Source organism: Haemaphysalis longicornis, unplaced genomic scaffold (assembly GCF_048455015.1).
Source record: "Haemaphysalis longicornis isolate Haplotype H1 unplaced genomic scaffold, Haemaphysalis longicornis Haplotype H1 scaffold_5, whole genome shotgun sequence".
Lineage (NCBI taxonomy): Eukaryota > Metazoa > Arthropoda > Arachnida > Ixodida > Ixodidae > Haemaphysalis > Haemaphysalis longicornis.
This window is the reverse complement of record NW_027526385.1, coordinates 46374046-46394051: the sequence shown is the minus strand read 5'-3', so window position 1 is coordinate 46394051 and position 20006 is coordinate 46374046. Positions and strand designations below refer to the sequence as shown.

Below are 20006 nucleotides of genomic sequence, written 5' to 3'. Positions count from 1 at the left end.
GCCCCTGTTTGCCCCCAGTGCAGGAGGTCCAACCGCATACTCACTTTTGATACAATGGATCTATGGAGAGTTTTGCCACTGGGGTATACTGACCAACTCTGCTACCCACAAAATACAATGCACTGCGCAACTCAGCGAGCCAAAAAAATCCGGAAAAGAATCTGCAGACCTGCTGGGCCGATGTGGCGTCTTCTGGAGTCTTGTCGTCCCGTATCCGTATGAAGCGTGGGAAACGAAGGGAGATGCCTTTCTCTGGGTCGACCTGCGCAAGTGACGAGAGAATGGAAAGAAATTCGGGCTTGAAGGGACCATGCAGACAAACACAAGCTTGGTTCATTCGAAAGATTGCCTCGTTAGAATCATACTGACACCACTTTTAACGCCCACTTCGAATGAGGCTGCCCACAATACGGCTCGAGGGCTCACAATCCGAGCTGGGGCCAGCCTCGAACCCTATCACGGGGCCAGATCCGCCAGAGATAAACTCCTTACGTACAAAGGAATAACCGCTCATTACCGCCTCGACCGCCGTAGGTACCCCCCGGCTCACGCCAACCTTACTAATTTGGAAGAACACACGTGGCGTCTCCTTCAGACGAACACGTTCCCTAATCCCGCTATATACTTCACCGAATACACCCTTCATTGTACCCTTCCCCAGAATGCCCTGCATGTGGAGCCCTCGCCACCCTTTCCCCTAATTTCCTGTGATGAGCAGTGGGAGGAGGCGCTGGGGAGCTCAGACCTAGAGGTACAAACCTCCTTGGTCACCAGAGCTGCCCATGTTGCCGCCCGGCACAAGCCAGCGGCCACAACCGTCCCCTCAGCAACATAAAGCTCAATAGAAATGTTTTTTCTCTCTCTCTCTCGCTCAAATAAGCTATATAATCAGGAAAAAAGCGAATGGCCATGCGACCCACTAGCTCGTTCCCCGCAACAGAACCCCATGATGTCATACGCCCAGCTCTGCGATTGGCTGAGGCTGGCAAAAGCAAACGCAAATTAGGCGCGGCTTATAAGGTTGCCGAACCAGCTATTTGCGATTAAATGTAATGCATATTCATTTTACAGCAGTAAGAATGGTAGGGTAAACTGTGGAAGTTACGTAAGTACATGTAGTTACGTAACTTCAACAGTTAGAAGTACACATCGGTACTTCTAAGTACACTTAGAAGTACCGATGCGTACTGCTGTTGGTGCTGGGCACGCTACGCTTGTTTTAGCTGCACAGCACCGCGGCTCTTTGGGGTAGTCTCGGCAGCACTGGCCGACTGACGTAAGCGACGGTGGTGTCTTACGTGACGACATTTGCCAGGAACACCATGTTTCACGAAACGATTGTTTTCTACCTTGACAAGAACGAGCCAGGTACAAACACAGTCAAAAACAATGCAAAGGGAAAAAATGGCCCGGGACATCTAGGAGGACCGATGGTAAACAAGGCGGCTCCGTAGTCGGCTTTTGAGCCTAATGGCAAACTAGGTTTCACTCTAAGACCTGTTCTTGTGACATCAATGCACACATCATGAAAACACACGATTTGGCAGGAGAACCAAATTTTAACTTAAATTGATTAATTTATCAGTGAATAAAGCATCGTTTGCTTCCGGGCAAACGCTGGCGGTGCTATAAAACACGAAATATTTCGACTACAACAAACCTGTATTTTATTTGAATGGCCTCTTTAATTCCTTTTCCAAAAGAATTTACAATTCCTTCAGTGTTACCTATAAAACTGATACCACCGGACCACACTTCCAAATTGGTAACAACTGCATCCTTTGAACAGGTAATTGAACTGATAGCTATGAAAAATACCTTTGAAGTGTTAACAATTTTTGTTAATGGTTAGCAATTCAGGCGACAGGCATCAGGGCTCCTGATGGTCTATATGACAAAAATTTCAAGCATTTTCAAGAACTTTTAGGGCTCAGTGTGTGGATTTCCAAGGATCGCACTGTCTGCTCGAAATCTAAATAAAACCGAAGCTTTAGATAAGATAGACGCTTGAAAGGATGAGCAACCATTGAAAAGTGGAAACTTTACTCAGGCCAACATTTCAAACAATGGACTTGCCTCCAGACAAGTTCCTGTGCCCAAACGATGGCTCGCGTGACATTTTTTTTTACAATTTCTCATCTGCGTGTGTTAGGATTAGGCAGATAGGCAATTTCAGTGAATTACAAAATGCAAACCTTTATTTGCTACAGAAGATTAACCAAACCTCAAACATTCAATTAGGCCTTACATAGCCTCATGTTACTTTTATGTGTATTAAAACAAACTTCATGAAATTCATGGATCTTCAAGGTTCCGTATGAATTACAGGACTTTCCCAGCCTTGAAAACAGGCTTTGCTTCAAATTCGAGGGTCTAAATGTTTTCAAGGGTCTGTACAAGTCCTGGTATTACACGTGCATACAAACAGGCACACACACACACTTCTGAATCCGCTCCACACTAAGATGAGGTGCATTCCAACTACATTTAGAGGAGAATGGTCATAGTTTTTGTCACTCACACCGCTACACGACATGCCTTTGATCACCCTCCGCCAAAAGAAGGGATCACGTAGGAAAACGGTTGCTGCACTAGAAACTCTCACTCACCAGACCCAGGGCGGCCTTGTGGACAGGTGAGACGGAGAGGTCAGCGCTCTTGACCTCCCACACCTGGCAGGGTTCGAACCAGACGTCAGGCGCCAGGCTGCTGTCGAAACGGTAGTACGACTTCGGCTCCGCGATCACGTGCTCCTTGAAGAAGGCAGAGTGCTGGTCCAGTTGCTCTTCGCTAAAGCCCGTGCCGATCTGAAAAGCGGCAGGCACAGAACGACACCTTGTGGCACGACGAACATCTGTAGCCTGCGCCAATTTAAAACGTGGCAGGGACAGGATGACACCTGACACATCGAAGATCTCTAGCCCGTGCCGACCTAAAAAGCAGCACGGACAGGATGCAATCTTGCGGCACACCGAACAGCTGTAGCCCGTGCCGATCTGAAAAGCAGCAGGCACAGAACGAGACCTTGTGGCACAACGAACATCTGTAGCCTGTGCCAATTTAAAAGGTGGCAGGGACAGGATGAGACCTTCTGGCACACTGTAGCCCGTGCCGACCTAAAAAAGCAGCGTGTACAGAATGCAACCTTGCGGCACACCGAACAGCTATAACCCCTGCCGATCTGAAAAGCGGCAGGCCAATCTGAAAAGCAGGGGGCACAGAACAAGACCTTGTGGCACACTGAAGATCTGTGGACCGTGCTGACCTAAAAAGCGACGGGGACAGAACGAGACCTTGTGGCACACCGAACATCTGTAGCCCATACCGATATAGCTTGTATTCACTGGCGAGGCACACATGCAAGCAACCATGTGAGTGCGCCGTCGCTGGTTACGTAGGGCTCCGCAGGATGGCGGTACTTGTCCGTGCTAAGCACATAATTAGTGTTGGATGTTCCAAACTCTACCCCACCGAACGCAAAGTAATGCCTCGAGTCAAATGTGAGTGCGATTAATAACATCTCTGTTGACACCACCGTTGAGAATCGGGTTGAAACGGAGCAGACAACGCACATCAATGGTTTTTTTTTTTTTTTTTTTTTTTCCCCCATTTTTATTCGGCGTGCGGCGCAGTGGCACAAGCCGCGCCATGTCCATGGCCGCTTCTAGTGTTGGCAAGCGAAGAAATTGACAGGTAAACTTTTCAATGAATACCACCTATAAAAATCGACGGGGACAGAACCAGGCCTTGAGGCACACTAAAGAGCTGTAGCCTGGTGTGCTGGCACAGACTGGTGTACTGGCACAGACCGCCATTTTTCCCTACTGCGGAGGTTGCATATGTTGACACTGGACGCTTCAGATTCTGTGGTGCTGTGGTACTGCGCAGGCAGCAGCAAGCAGAGCGCGCTACAGAACTGACCGCAGCCAATGGGAGGTTTAGAAGTCACTTCACTGCTATGAATGCCAGATGCCTTTTTGCTCAATCAGCCAATTAATGCTTTCACGAGCTTCTGTGGGTATATGCTGCTCAAGCATTGGGTAAACATCTGTGGTCACATGGTACGCACCGCAGCCAACGGGAGGTTGAGCCGCTTTGCTGCTAAATGCTACATCGACACCAGCTCTTTGCTGAAGGAGCCAATTATTACTTTTGCATTGAAATCAGCCTCGACTCCTGTAGACTATGCGGAAACAACTAAAAAAAAACGGCCAACCTTGCAGAGGGTCTGGAACTCTTCGTTGTCGGGATCGTAGCAGCCGAGGAGGAAGCAGCCAAAGGTTCCTGTGCGCTTCCCTTTGCCGTGGTAGCCCCCGAGAACCACCGCATCCACACTGTCGCCAACGCCATCCAGATAGTCCTTCTTCAGCTACACACCCGACAAACAAAAGAGAGCGCACAGGTGGTAAGCCACACCCCAATGCACCACCACTGAGGCCAATGATGACTCCCTGCTAAGCTAGAACTTCGCACAGACAGGCCGATCTATCAATGTCGTTTCATTGCACTTACATTGCTCAAAACTGTGCACTCATATGAAGCCTCATGTGAAGACATAACGGCACAGGCTGGGGGACGGTCATCAGTGAGGGAGAGGAAAGTGCGTATACCTTTTTGTATTTTTTTTTACAATGCCCAGCGTTAGAAATCAATGGAGGCAACACTCAACTGATGTTTCATTGCATGATGTCCTCAGTAAAACGACTAGTCAAGAGAAATGCTAGCAGACCATTGAACAGCACATCAAAAATGCCCTTGTTACACAAAGCCTCTTTGTTATTTGAAAAGCATATGGCCTGCTACCGGGAGAACATCAGCCCGAGTTTAGGTCACCTACATAATTTCGGCCTAACCAGTGGCCTGCTTCCAAACTTGGTCTGCTGATTGACGACAAGTGGTCAGACCCATAAAGTTTCTCTACAAAAATACACTAGAGAGGAATCCGATTCTGCAACTTTGCATCATCGTTAGAATTACGTGAGGAGTATAGGTTTGCATTACCATGTTGCCCAGAACTCATGCGCATTTCTCTAAACGTAATGCATTAACATCCTCCTTGCAAACTATTTTGGTTTCTGCCAGCATACGAATCTGGCAGAGCCTTCTTAAGGCTGTAATTTCTAACACATCTAGTGTTAATCATTCAGCGATTACAGAGAACAACAAAACTACATGTACCAAAATTTTGTAAAAAAAAGTGATGCTTGGAATGCCTAAACTGAGGTGGCCCTAGACATTACAAATTTGCTTAACAACGTGGCAAAGTCAACCACGTCAGTCCTCCCAAGAGGTGCGAAGACAAGGCTCAGCTAGAAGTAGCAGCTGGAAATGTACCTTGAGCCAGTTGTGAGACCGCTTGGCAATTTCGTACGTGGCCCCCGCATCCAGCGACTTGACCATCAGGCCTTCGCAGCTGCCTGGGGAAAAAAAAAGCACATTTACAGCACGCACCTCGCTTAGAGCCAAAATAACTACATCTCCAGCAGTCAAAAAAACATATGCTCTCAATAAGCACAGAAAGTATGCGGAATGCTTAGTACATTCAAAGAATGTGGAGGTGAAAGCCCAGTTAGACTTCCAGTTGACCTGCTGTTGAACTTTCGGATGAACTGTGTGGCTGAGCCCATCGCCACTTGACCACTCCAAAGCTCATTCCCAGGTGCGGAAGTGTAATCAACCAGCTATGACGCTACGGGTTTCAAAGGGGCATAGCTACAGATCCAATCCAATCCTCGTTGGTACCTTTGTCTCTTAAGGCGCTCGTTTTGACACTAAATAACTATGTGTTTTCCCGGGGGATAGTCAGTCCACTTCAAAGGGGCATAGCTACAGATCCAATCCAATCCAATCCTCCTGTTAGAGGGGTTGGTACCTTTGCCTCTCAAGGCGCCCAAAAGGGCATAGCTACAGATCCAATCCAATCCAATCCTCCTGTTAGAGGGGTTGGTACCTTTGCCTCTCAAGGCGCCCGTATTGACACTAACACACTACAGTAAAACCTCGAAACAAGAGACACTGTTACAAGAGACACTTGGTTATGAGAGACATTTGAATAAAGACTGCTTGGCTAGTTTTCCTATGTTTGCCATGTTAGCAACAACGTATATAAGAGACCTCGGTTACTAGAGGCACATTTCTTGGGTCCCTTGGGTGTCCCTCGTAATGCGGTTTTACTGTATGTGTTTTCCCGGGGGACAGTCAGTCCGCTTTCAAAGGGGCATAGCTACAGATCCAATCCAATCCAATCCTCCTGTTAGGGGGGTTGGTACATTTCCCTCTCTCAAGGCGCTCGTATTGACACTAACACACAACAGTAAAACCTCGATACAAGAGACACTTGGTTATGAGAGACATTTGAATAAAGACTGCTTGGCTAGTTTCCCTACGTTTGCCATGTTAGCAACAACGCATATAAGAGACCTTGGTTACTAGAGACACATTTCTTGGGTCCCTTGGGTGTCTCTTGTAATGCGGTTTTACTGTATGTGTTTTCCCGGGGATAGTCAGTCCGCTTTCAAAAGGGCATAGCTACAGATCCAATCCAATCCAATCCTTCCGTTAGCTGCCTTTGCTACTTCTGCCTCTCAAGGCGGCTCGTGTTGCATACGTAACAGTGTTCTGCCCTCCTTTGGAACTGCTGTTTCTCTTCCCTGGTGCACGATTCTCAGCTCGCACTCCCCAGCCCGTGTAACTTCAGCATTTTCGGACCACCTATTTTCCAAACCTCATAGAGTGAGACAGAGAGCACTTTCTAGCGCAAATTCAGCACTGAAAGCAGCCTCACCCTTGATGGATTCCTGGAGGAACTCTTGGATGTCCTCGACCGTCGACAGGTCTGCCGACCGTGCCAGCTGCGTCTCCCCCGGGACTTCGACCAGCGTCTCGCGGAGAAGCTCCCGCCGCCTCCGCAGGGGCTCCTTGACCAGCGACTCCCCGTTCAGGTACAGCAGGTCAAAGGCAAAGACGCACACCTGAACTTTGACCTCTTCCTCCGTGGTCTCCTGCACAAAGCGTTGAACGAAACTCCGCAGTTGAATAAAAATTCCACAATGTTTACATTTTGCTTCACTTTCTACTCATGTCTGCTGCCATTAATAATGACATAGTCCCTCAAAATTTGAATAGCCTGCTGTCTGGCCCAGCTTTGCATTACAACAGTGTGTTATCGCAGAAAAGAGCACACCAGTCGACTGCAGCGCTCTCTCAGCGCACTTAACATGTTTGATATGGCGTTTGCCAGTGAGGCATATTAAAGAATTACATTGCTGTTCTAATATTTATTTATTATTGCTGTTATAATGGCTGTTCTAGTATAATTATTTATTCGCTCACTTTTTCTAGCCTGAATCTTTTTGAGCAAAAAAAAAAAAAAAAAAAAAGGTGCTGCCGGGTTGCAGGCTGTATCTAGATGTAGTCGTCTGCACTCTCCGGTGGGGAGACGACCAGAGGTGTAAACAGTATTGCCAAGTTGTAAAATGCCCAAATACAGCAGAATCCCGATGATACGAATCTCGCGGGACCGCGAAAAATATTCGTATCATCCAAAATTCATATGAACCAACACAGGCCAAAAAAACCGAGCACTCAAATAACAGGGTTCGTACAGGCGTCAAAAGCAAAAATTCAAAGGTTTTCAAGGACTTTCAAGGACCAGAAAACACATTTTTAAGGTCCCCATCTAATGTTTTATCTGGGATTATTTATAACTTTTCCAACACAATGCAAAAGTTTTTTATTGCACAATACCTAAGCACATTAGTGCACATCTAGATAGGTGCTAATGGGTTCGTAAATGCTCCCCCAGCTTTATTTTTTTTATTTCATGGCTGGTATTTACAGGTTTTTCTTTTTTCTTTGTGTTTTTCTGAGGCTGTTTGATTTCAAAACTTCGTTAATGTTGCCTGCATCTCCTGCTTTGTCAGCAAGAGTATGAGCTGAAATTAAATCGAGCAGTATTGCTTCAAGGCAGGGTGAACTATGTACACGTCCACCATTTGCACGTAAAAGCAAACGCAGATGGAGCGTATGAGGCACAGTAAACAAGCAATCAGCAAGCGTCCACAGACTAGATGCAAGATAGAGAACAGAAGCTGGCTTTTACTGGATTGTATTGTGATATGGATTGGATTGACAAGTGCCTGCTCCCAATTAGTCCAGAGCCCTCCACTGCGGCGCGCCTCACTGCCTGCGTCGCGTCGGCATGTTAAACCCTACAATCAATCAAATCAATCAATCGAGATTCCACCGTAAACTCACCATACACCGCAAACACAAGTGGAAGGCGCCACAGCTGTTCACCTTTGTACCCGATGTATCGTTATAAACGGCATTGTTACAAGTGCACTCGACTGTACACGCATATACACATGCATGGGCGCCCGCACCTTGCGCTTGCGGGTGCTGAGCGTCTGGAAGGGCAGGATGGTCTGGGAGGGGCGGTCCCAGGCGACCGCCTCGCTGTCCAGGATGCAGGTCTTGGTCTCCGCAGAGATGGCCGCCCGGAGCCGAGTCACCACCTCCGGGTACTTGCCTGTGTTGTCCTCCTGGTTGCGGCTGTAGATGCGCACGCTGCCGTCCTCCAGCAGGTGGATCTGCAACCAGCGGCCCCGCGGGTTGGCCTCTCTTCCCTCTCGGTGCGCAAACGCCCACTCCGCTTTCACCCCGCAAGCCTCGTTGGTGAAGCCTCCCGTATTTCAACAGCGAAGCAATTTACAGGGTTCGTACGGGCTTCAAAAGCAAAAATTCAAGGGTTTTCAAGGACCTTCAACGACCAGAAAACACATTTTCAAGGTCCCCATCCAATGTTTTATCTGAGATTATAACTTTTTCAACACAATGCAAAAGTTTTTTATTGCATTATACCTAAGCACACTAGTGCACATTTACCAGGTGCTAACAGGTTTGTGAATGCTCCCCCAGCTTTATTTTTTTTATTTCACGGTTGGTATTTTGAGGTTTTTCTTCTTTCTTGGCGTTTTTCTCGGGCCGTTTGATTTCGAAACTTCGTTAATGTTGCCTGCTTTGACGGCAAGAGTTACCAGCCGAAATTAAATCGGCAAGTGTTGCTGCAAGGCAGTATGAACAATGTACACGTCCACCATTTGCACGTAAGAGCAAACGCAGGTGGAGCGTATGAGGCACAGAACACATGCAATGAGCGAGTGTCCACAGGCTTGTAGATGGAAGATGCAAGATAGAGAACAGAAGCCGGCTTTCCCTGGATTGTATTATGACATTAATTGGATCGAGAAGTGCCTGCTCCCAATATTGCCTCGTAATAATGAAAATCCACCGAACTTGTAATTTCACGCAACACACCGAAACTTGATTGTTACAATATAAGAAAACACTCCAGCATTTGCCTTAATTGCAGCAACACTTGCTCGGAACGGGAAAGACACGTCCTAGCGTACGCCCGGTGATGTCCAATGATTATCATTCCCCCAAAAAATGAAGGAAGCTCGAACTTACAGCAACAAAGAAGGATTAAAGGTCATTGCGGCAGCAAAGATGAAGCAAATCGGCTGCAATCGTGGGCTTATTAAACCTTCGCGATGGTCGTGAAGGTTGCGTACAGCTTTGCCACCTTAAAGTCTTACGCGTTCGTGAGAGCTTCCCTTATTTTTTTTTCAAGTTTATAACCCGCTTGCGCAAAGGTTGACGTGCAGAAGCGACGCAAGTACATATTTGCATCTCTTTCTCCACTTTTATTTCTTCGTTTTTTTTTTTTTTGGCGCAAATTACATCGGCGGGCAGACTGGCAAAGCTTTAGGCCACAGCTTCCGCAGCATCAGCGCCCTCTTCGTGGCTGGCAATGCACCAGTTCTACTCACGTGCTGTCATGTCCACATGTCACGCGACATCCCGTCAGCGTTGCACGCACCGGGCTAATTCATACCTGCCAACCTGGTGACACAGAACGTCGTAATATCTGCGGACTGGGAGAAGTGGTGGGCAGCACACTTTCAATTTTTAAGTCTAAAATGATTCATTTTTTTCTTCACGCGTTCTCTGGTTTTCAGAACCATACATGAAAACCGCCAGTGTTGAAGATTAATGAGCAGAGCAACTTCATTGGGAAGGGTAGCAAATTCGGATATCTACGATTTCGAGAACACTTGGTAGTGCTTTCGCGGCCTCGAGCCCGCCTTTGCACTGCGAAGCAACTACCGCAGTCGTACCACGCACAGGAACGGGGCAGTCATACAAAGAGCGCCACGAACACGGAAGTCGTAACCGGCCCGTGAACAACATGCTATATCACCCCGCTGCGTAGCCCACCCCGAGAAGACGACAGAAATCGCAGCTTCGCAGATGGTGATAACAAGACTACGTATTGCTTTCTCGTGGCGGCGCAGGTTCCACAGTGTCATTTAAATAGGTGGTCCCAGTTTTTTTCGAAAATTCGTAAAATTTCAGGCAGGATTCGTAAAATCGTAAGACGCGTCAAAATTCGTACATTTTATGGAAAATTCGGAAGCGTTGGCAGGCATGCTAATTTCACCACTCGCACCCGTGTGCAATACCCATACAAACTCAAATGTCGTCGTCGTAATCGTCGTGTCATGTTAGCATGGTACTAAAACACCAAGAAACTCGTTTACGCCCCATGCTAGAACGTAACACGTGCTAAAAAAAACACCGAGATGCTCGTTTATGTCTCGTGCTAGAGCGCTCCGTGCTTAGAAAAAAAAAAAAAGAGGCTTTTACAGCCACGCTGTATACCAGTAACCCCCAAACGGTTTCATCTCCCTTGGCAAAAACGCCAAGGGGCCAAGAATACACTTACCGTACTTACCCGATTCTAACGCGCACCTTTTTTCCGCAAAAATAGGCCGAAAAATCGCATGCGCGTTAGAATCGGATACGAAACCGAAACTAATGAAACAGCTTAAATTTCGTTCCATCCATCGCCATCTCAAGATGGCGGCAAAGCTTTTAGCAACAATTTTTCGGATCTAGGCGCCTAGGCTTTTCTTTCGGCGTTCACACAAATCGTCAAATTATTCCACTTGCAAGCTTGATAACAGCAATGGCAGCAGCGGCAACGAAGGTACGCTGCTTCTGCGGCTTACGAGCGGCTCCCACGCGTTCACAACGAGCGGTTGGCTGAAGCGTATGCCTCTGGAGAAGCTCGCGGGATGGGCATGCGAGGCGTGGACCACAATCCCATCGAACATGGTTGAACGTTCGTTCAGAAGTGTGGCATCGCGAAAGAGCTTGACGGCACCAATGACGAGATGTTGCGGTCAGTGGAAGGCGACAAGAAGCTGCCGGAGAGCGACGAGGAGTGAGATGAGTGAGATTACTTCGGGGAATAAATCGCCTGTTTCTCTCGCATTCGTTTTTGTTGCTCACAAAGTTCCTTGTGCGTTACAAACGGAGGTGCAAGTTTTTTCGGTTTTTTGCCTGGAAAATCGGGTGCGCGTTAGAATCGGGGGCGCGTTAGAATCGGGTAATTACGGTATACACTGCATGCTTTGCACCTCCCCAGGTTTCACGTTAGTGGAGATGGCCCGGGATTGTTTCACAGTGTTAAGCTGTCTTGAGCTAGGTTTTGACTAAAATTGCGTGCTCTTATCGGGCCATGTCGACAAAGAATCGCACGCACTTGCTTCAGCGCTGGTATACTACACTCCGTAGCTGTCAATCTGACAAAGGTATCCTAGAAAAAAAAAAAAAAAATAGATGCTGAAATATGCCGCTGGGACGGCTCTATCACTATGCCGACTTTCATTTGCTCGTCGCAATGTTGTAAACGCTACGGAATTCCCATCTGCTGTCATTGCACGGCCGTCTATGGAGAGAGTATGGCTACTGAAAACGGCAGCAACTGTCGCTTTATCAAAAATATGCACAAACAAATTACACAAGAATTAGTTCAGAAGTTATGTGCATGCGTCTTTATTCGAATGACGTGGCAAGTCACCATACATAACTCATAGTAATCCCCTGATACTGCTTCGCTGATCTTCCATTTTTTATAAAACCGCAGTGGGAACGCTCTAGATTCTTCGGCTTATTTTTTACAGTGGTGGCCTTTTGCTGTACCGGACAACGACGACACCGATTTCTCGCACAATTCCTAATCCAGAAACCCAGTAACTGGGAAGAAATGTTCGAGACTTGCTTCACCTGTGCCCGCTCTCCGTCGTACTTGAACTCGCAGGTGAAGGCGGAGCCCTCGAAGCGGTTGAGCACCTCCGAGATGGCCTTGGTGGGGTGCGCCAACATGGGCTTGAGGGGGACGCCCGGACTGAGGCGGCACCGCTGGGGCAGCGACTCCAGCCCTTCCTCCAGCAGGGCCCCGATCAGCTGCTCGTAGTTGGGGCACTCGCTGCGCCGGTTTCCAAGGGGGGGGGGGGGGGGGGGGGGGGGGGAGGAAATGCTCGTCTTTAATTAAGGGGGCGCATGGGTCTTTGAGCAGTTACGACGATAAAAATGGGGGGAGGGGGGGGCATCTGTAGTTTTAAATGCAGAGCATTTGTATAACTCACGATGACACCCGTTCTAGGCATCCGTAGTAGTCCGCATTGCTCAAAGGTGCGCCCTCTCCCCCTCTCCTCCTCGCCTACTCTCCGCTCGCATCGCACGCTCTCTCCGCGGTCGGTTCGCGCCCAACAGGTGGGGGTGCGCGCGTCGCGGGATCAACAACATCTGTGGCGTGATCGTGACGTCAGCATCGCGCACGCGTGGCGCGATCGTGGCGTGATAAAGGCGGGTGTCGGCGAGGCTGGAACGCACTCATCGCCGCACTCTCTCGTCAGCAGTTGCCGTTGTCGAGTCTCCGTTGCACGAGATGGAATCAAGACCTTCAACCAGTGGTGCTACGCGATGGAACAATAACGTAACGCAAACTACTTAACGTCGTGCGCCCCCGGAAATGCTCTGCATTTGATCGTGCCCCTCGCGAGGGGGATGTTTCTTTTTCATTCTGATTGTAGATATATAATTTGTTTTTGTGTAAAACGACTACATTCAAACTTATTTGGATTTTTGTATTTGATTTTGTGACAACCTCTGTAAAAAGCCGCTTGAGGGATGCGGCTGAACAGGGTACCAGTGAACTGTGCACAAATCAAGGAGTGCAATAAGACTGACATCATCATTCTATCTGGTCTGTAGCAGAAGTTACGACCATTTGAAGTTTGCGCCTGGAAGGCAAGACGAGTTTTTCTGGTTGCCACCTTTCAAGCCCAAACTTCAAATGGTCGTGCATAAAAATACATAAAATATAAAAATCCAAATAAGATTGAATATAGCCGTCTTACACAAAAGCAAATTTTATATTTACAATCTGAATAAAAAACTACATATGCCCCCCAATTTTCATCATCATAACAGCAAGAATAAACTTTGTTGGTTTAAGACCAGTGTTCCCCCTTAAGAAAGGGGCCTTGAAGAAAACCCAACCACGACTAGCCTTTGGCGGTGCAGCACGAGCACGCTAACAGCAGATTGCCTTCCAAACCACGAGGACCATTTATACAGTGCACCGGTATGTCCGGTATATGATGCACACAACAAACAGCCCACTCTGATACTGCACCACAATTCCGCCACACACACACATTCACTTATTTCACTGCCTTCATCACCTTTCCCACATCAAACGCACGAGTCAAGAGTGCATGCGCAAGTGCACGAGTATGTGTTCGAATTTCACGCCGAACCGAAACTGGCCACAGCATCATCCTTGAGAGTTTAAAAAAGCAAAGCTAGGGAGTGCAAAATGTTGACTTCAGATTGCAGCGCAAATTCCGCCCTCCTGGCACTCAAGCGCGGCAGAACAGTACTGGCGACATAGAGTTTCACACTAACGCATACTAGTTGTTTTATTAGAGAAATATGGATCTCCAGAAGATTTGTCAGGAATTAATCGAAAGCGTCATACAAGACAAAAAAAAATTCTACCTTTTTGTTGGCTTTGGCTTCAAAAGCAAAAAGAAGCCGTGTGACGAGCCAAGCTGAATAGGAAATGATGGATTTTGCTAGCCGGTATGGTGATAATAGCCAAGGCAGCGCGCAACTGCAGTATCAAATTCTTCTCTAGTTTATATTATACTTGGGCACAAGATAAGGACGGCGATAGCTCGTGTCGTGTCACTCCAGCAAAAGAATAGACTCATGACATCAGTATGCACCTGTTTGAAAGGAGATTGCACTTAATGCCATGGCATCACTTGCTTTTCCTCCCCTATTTAAAGGAGTTTAAAAAGGTTAAGCACAAAAAATCAAGGTAACTACTCATGTCACCTTCAAAATATCCACAGCAACACACTCTTTGTGCCATGCTTAGGAATAGCCACATTGGTTGATTGATTGATTGCAGGGTTTAACATGCAACCCAATGCCGGCGATGAGGCACGCCATAGTGGAGGGGTCAGGATTAATTCTGACCACCTGGGGATCTTTAACGTGCGCCAAAATCTCGTACGCACGGGCGTTTTTGCTTTTCACCTCCATCAGAAAAGCGGCCGCCACGGCCGGGAATTAGGAACAGCCAGCTGCGGCGATGAGGTGCAGCGGCAACTTCCGTTGTCGTTCTTAAGTTGCGTCCGAGTATAGTGTGAAACTATGACTGACGAGAGAGAAGGAAAAAAAAAAAAATCAATGACCCTATCTTAAGACAAAGATGCTTAAAACGCCAAGCTTTCTCCCAAGCAACCTGAGTCGAAGTCTAAGTCCAAAATCCAGACTGCTTGGCAGTGTCGGAATCGTGCAAAAGTCCGATTACGGGAGGCTTTTTTTTTTTTTTTTGAGGTGCCTAATGGAGTGTAGAAGCCCATTCCCTAAGTTGGCTTTCCTGCAGTGCATTCTTTTGATTCTTTTCACTTCACCTACGATCATCATCATCATCGTCAGAGAAAGTTTGCTGTCCTACAGTGCATTCCGGGTCAAAGCCACCACCAGTGAGGGATCGAAAGCTTCGCTTCAACAGAGCCTACCAGTAGGCGGTCTTCACCAGCAGGGCGGCCTCTTCGAGCCGCTTCTTGGAGGCCTTGGGGTCGCCGTGTGGCGGGGACAGGGCGACGGCATGGGCCAACGCCGTGAGCAGGGAGGCTTCAGCCAAGCCAATCCGGAGCTTGCCGCCCAGAGAGCGCACCAGGAAGCGCGTCTCGCACTGGCGGCACGCCACCAGCAGGCCCTTGATTATGTCCACCTTCTTCTGCTGAGACTGCCCCAGAACAAAACCAGGGTTACTCCAGTGTAGTTGAATGACAGCGACAAAAGGTTCCATCAGGAACAGTCTAGTAGAGTAAAGACTTGCTACAAGAGGTGCTGGGGCTTTTTGATTATCAGTCTCTGAATCACCGCAGGCTCCCCAAGACAGTCTGGCATTCGTTTTGCACACACACTTTTGTGGCATGGAGAATCCTTGGACTACCAGCGGACTATGCGAGTCTGGGACTGTAAATCAAAGAGCCTGACACTTGGCTACAAAAGATACTCAAAGATAATTTGATTGGTTTCCCTATGTCTTTCACTGATTTGATTGATTGCAGGGTTTAACGCGCCGACGCAACGCAGGCGATGAGGCGCGCCGTAGTGGAGGGCTCCGGATTAATTTTGACCACCTGGGAATATTTAACGTGCGCTGAAATCTCGTGCACACAGCCGTTTTTGCTTTTCGCCTCCATCATAAAAGCGGCCGCCATGGCCGGGAATCGAACCCGTGACCTCGTGCTCAGCAGCGCAACGCCCTAGCCACTGAGCCACCGCGGCGGGTGCCTTTGTCTTTCATGCTAGCAACCACCTCATACAAGAGGAATGGCTTAGCACTAAGGACCACTTTTTTAGGTCCCTAGAGTAAATTCTTCACTATTTAGAAGAGACAGGATGGGAGATATGAGGAAGACACCCCTGAGGATGGGCCCCGGCCAGAATTAAAGGGGCAGATAGGTCTGTGGGGCCGTAAAATGGTCAAAAAAACATTTTCGGCACCCACAGCTATTTTTCTATCAGTCTGCAAGTTTTCTCTTCAAAAGGCACCGTGTTTTATTGTAAATAGCATTTTAGTGCACTCTACAGCTCAGTTTGTGCAGAATTCAATGGTAAAAACGGCACTTTTCTTGCAACGCGAAGCTAGCGTTTTGCCGGTGGACATCTCAGCACCCACGGCAGGTATGACAATTTTTTTTTTTTTTTTCACTGATACATAAATGCATGGAGAATGGAATGTTGGAAACAAATTTTCAAGTAAAGAGTTTGGAAAATTATTATTGTGTTCAATTAACACTACCTGTGAGCCATTTTTGACAGAGCACGAGAAGTTCAGTGTGTTGCAAAACGACTGAAAATAGCTAACTCAACACAGTTCTCCCAACACTGTATTCTTTATTCATTTGTCTGCGTAGCCACGGGGTAAAATTACCATTCTGTATGGAGTTGGTTATTTTGCAACTGTGGCCCAAAATAATGGCGATTAATTATTATCTCAGAAACAATCAACTTGAAAAAGAATCTAAATGCAGATTTAAAATCAGCACAAAAAACTCAATAATGCTGTGCAGTCTGCAGATATGGACCCCGGGTGGTTCAAAGCGCTTACAGATCATATGATCCTCGCACAAGTGAATGGTGCCCTAGAGGGTGAACCAGAGGAGGAGGAGGACGGCCACAGGGACATTGCGGGGCACAAAGTGTTGGCAGATGAAAGTGACGAACACTGAAGAGCATTTTTCAACAGTACTTTACGCAACAGGAAGGCTGGCAAAGTGAAGGGTGCCTGACGTCCATAAATTGAGAAAGAAGCTCATACAACCTACAGTCAAAAAAACTATTACAAATGACTTCTTTAGGCAAGCCCTAGCAATTTCCTGTAGGCATGTTTACACACACTTCGATGATGACGTATACGAAGTGAACCAGTGCTGCCACACAGTGTTCTAAGAGAATTTTGATCACAAGAGACGTGTTTCCTGGGTCCCTTGAACCTCTCTTGCAATGACGTTTTACGGAACCAATTTACCATTCTCGGGCTATGTTTGCTTCGTCCCGCAGCAAGGGACAATGAATGACATCATTGCAGTCATCATCGTCCGCCAACATGACGTCCTGTGCAGGACAAAGGCCTCCCCACTGACTCCAACTACTGAGCAAAAAATCTATTCTTTGTCCCCAAATAACCGGATTACACACCTACGGGGCAGAAGCTTAGAGGCTCACTAAGAGGGTTCAGCTTAAATTGAGGACGACTCAGTGAGCAATGGAATGGAAGATGATAGGTGCAACGTTATGGGACAAGAAGAGAGCGGAGTGGGTCAGGGAACAAAGGTGTGCTAACGACATATTAGTATAAACTAAGAAGAAGAAATGGGTGTGGCCATGTAATGCGAAGGCAAGATAACCGTTGGTCATTGAGGGTAACAGAGTGGATCCCTAGAGAAGGCAAGCGGGGCAGGGGGCGGCAGAAAGTTAGATGGGTAGATGAAATCAAGAAGTTTTCGGGGATAAGTTGGTCGCAGTTAGCACAGCACCGGGATCACTGGAGATCTATGGGAGAAGCCTTTGCCCTAAAGTGGGCGTAGATATGATGATGATGATGATGTTTCAGGCTTCATCCCTCCAGAGTGTTATTCAACTCTGAGTAATCACTCTGTTACCTGGATGGACCCCTGATTGTCACTTTTCCGCTTTACATGCCCAGCCTTCCTCAGAATTTTAGTCTTGGGGCCTTCCACCAGACTCCGTTTTCTGATACAGGAGCTGGAGGGCAAACAGCAGAGAAGGCTAAAGACATTCTGGAGTGACTGTTTTACCCACAGCAAGTTCTATGTCCAAATCGCTTTAGACAATGACAACACCGGCACCAAACAGTTCTCACTTGTTCAGGACTTCAAGTGCAACGCTAGAGACAGCTGCAACCCTCAAGGCAAAGAATACGCACGGCATTTCCCGTCATCTCTGCAATGGAGCGCAGCTTGGCAAACACGGTGGCCAGCGTCAGCGGCGGCGGTGAGAACAGGACGCGCTGGTGGCTGCGGCTGCTCTGCAAAAACAAGAGTAACGACAACGCACTGACAATGCATGTTAACAGAGATATAAAAAAAGCGAGTAACAGACACCACTAGTGTTTTCGTAGCAACCCGCACGGCTTTCCTAATAGCACCTTAATACCCCTGACACACGGGCGCCTAAAAGGCCTTTGCAGAGAAGGACTGCTACCGAAACGGCGTTTGTAGGGATGGGCGAATATTCGGTATTGTCGAATATTCGATCGTATAGCTCTCTATTCGTTATTCGCTTCGATCCGAATGCAGATATTCAATATTTTCGAATTATTCGATGCTCCCGAATAGGCAGCTAAAAGCCAAGCTTTTCGGTCAAGCATTCCAGGAGTTACCCCAGGCTTGGCTCAAGACCCACCAACGCGGACATTTCTATTATCAGTGCCGGCACTGCCGAGTTGCTGCCTTGCCTAGAGGTTCGACGAAGCTCTCGGCCGCCAGCACACTTTAGGTTAAAAAAAAAAAGGCGGCACTGAAACGACACCGCTCCGAACATAGCGGCACCAGGCCAGCAGACTTGTACAGGCCGCCATTTTGAATAGGCTCGCTCAGTGCGGCAGTACGCCGCACTAAGCGAGCCTATTCAAAATGGCGACCAGCCACTTGCGCTTTGCTTGGCTACGGCCGAGGATACTAGTGGCTACAATACTTTTTTTAGCGGAGCTTCTAGGCAACGCTTAACTCTGCGAGTTTCTAGGCGGCGCTTAAACTTGTGAATGAGCAGCCGGCGGAAACTGCTGCACCTAGAGCGTGTGGCGCAACAGGATTTCTTCATGAAAACTTGTGAATACAGCAAAGGAAAGCTGTGTGTAAGATTTTGCAATAAATGTTCAACTGGTAATAGTTTTACACAATGCTGTGCCAGTGTGAGTTCTAATTATTAGAAAAAATTGTGTAAATTAGTCAGGTCACAAGTTGCTCATTTGTCTTTGTGATTTGCAATGTGCACTGTTCGAACTATTCGATTCGAAATCATTCGACTAATCACTATTCGCTTCGAACCTCAAAATCTATATTCGCCCATCCCTAGGCGTTTGCCTCGATGACACACGACAAAGGAGAATCTCCTTCACCGCAGCGGGCATTTCCCGTAAGGGGTGTTCGTCTATCTCCTTTCCCGAACGAAAAGGAGCAGCTAGCGGCGCAGCCTCGTAAGCAGGCACTTGCAAATCATAAGCTTCTCAGAACTTAGTGCGAACAAATGCGATTTCATACTTTCATAATTTTTTAAACTGCAGTGAAATTAAATTGCATTAAACAAGCCCAATCGTAATGTATTTTTGTAAACATCTGCCCACTGTTGCCAGATTAGGCACAGAACATAGGCTAAAAAAGCACTCCATCGTTGCTTTTTAATACAAATATGTGAAATTACCCATTTATTTTTCTAAACAACATAAAACCCGCGGTTTCTCTCTAAAATAATGAAGAAGACCTATTAGCCGCACTTTATTTTTGTTATTGTGCATGCTTTTTTCCACAGAACTGCTAGCGCCACTTTAATGGTGTGTCAGTTACGGGAACTACATAAAGGAGATCGGGGGTTGCTGTGTGTCAGGAGCGCCATTCCTTTCCGCAAAATGTCTTTTGACGTGGCGAAAGGGGTTTAGTTTAAAGGAGATCTAGCGTTGCCGTGTGTCACAGGTATAACTCTTTCTTCACCGTGGGAAATTAACCGATTTTTAGGGGTCTAAAAAAACCTGTTTTACTGCAAAACATATTGATTAGGCACTAATTGCAGCAACATAAAATGCAGATGATTTAATGCCCTTTCCAACAACCCCAGTTTTTATAATGTTTGCATTTGCATATATCAAAGTTGCAAAAAAAAAATTAAAATGAAATTTATGTAAAGTTGTAGTAGAAATTGATAAAAAAAGTTGTGTATAACAAGCCACCAAAAGTAAAAAAAAATGTTGAATATACATTTTGAAGGGAAACATTTCAAAAACATGTCCTACAAAAAAGTTGACTTGCGCGAAACAGCATATATAA

At 47.1% G+C, this 20006-nt stretch overlaps 1 protein-coding gene across 2 annotated transcripts in view; it reads right to left on the bottom strand.

Annotated features, from left to right (window-relative positions):
- The window catches only part of Dnalig1 (DNA ligase 1), a 36683-nt gene that overhangs the window by 2212 nt on the left and 14465 nt on the right, over nucleotides 1–20006 (bottom strand). For both annotated transcript variants that reach the window (XM_077670345.1, XM_077670346.1), the window contains exons 9-17: nucleotides 17891–17992; nucleotides 14949–15178; nucleotides 12136–12337; nucleotides 8385–8591; nucleotides 6785–7001; nucleotides 5335–5417; nucleotides 4217–4369; nucleotides 2610–2807; nucleotides 170–262 (exon numbers count right to left, since the gene is read on the bottom strand). In XM_077670345.1, the coding sequence (XP_077526471.1) occupies nucleotides 170–262; nucleotides 2610–2807; nucleotides 4217–4369; nucleotides 5335–5417; nucleotides 6785–7001; nucleotides 8385–8591; nucleotides 12136–12337; nucleotides 14949–15178; nucleotides 17891–17992 (1485 nt within the window). The remainder of the gene's footprint in view (nucleotides 1–169; nucleotides 263–2609; nucleotides 2808–4216; nucleotides 4370–5334; nucleotides 5418–6784; nucleotides 7002–8384; nucleotides 8592–12135; nucleotides 12338–14948; nucleotides 15179–17890; nucleotides 17993–20006) is intronic.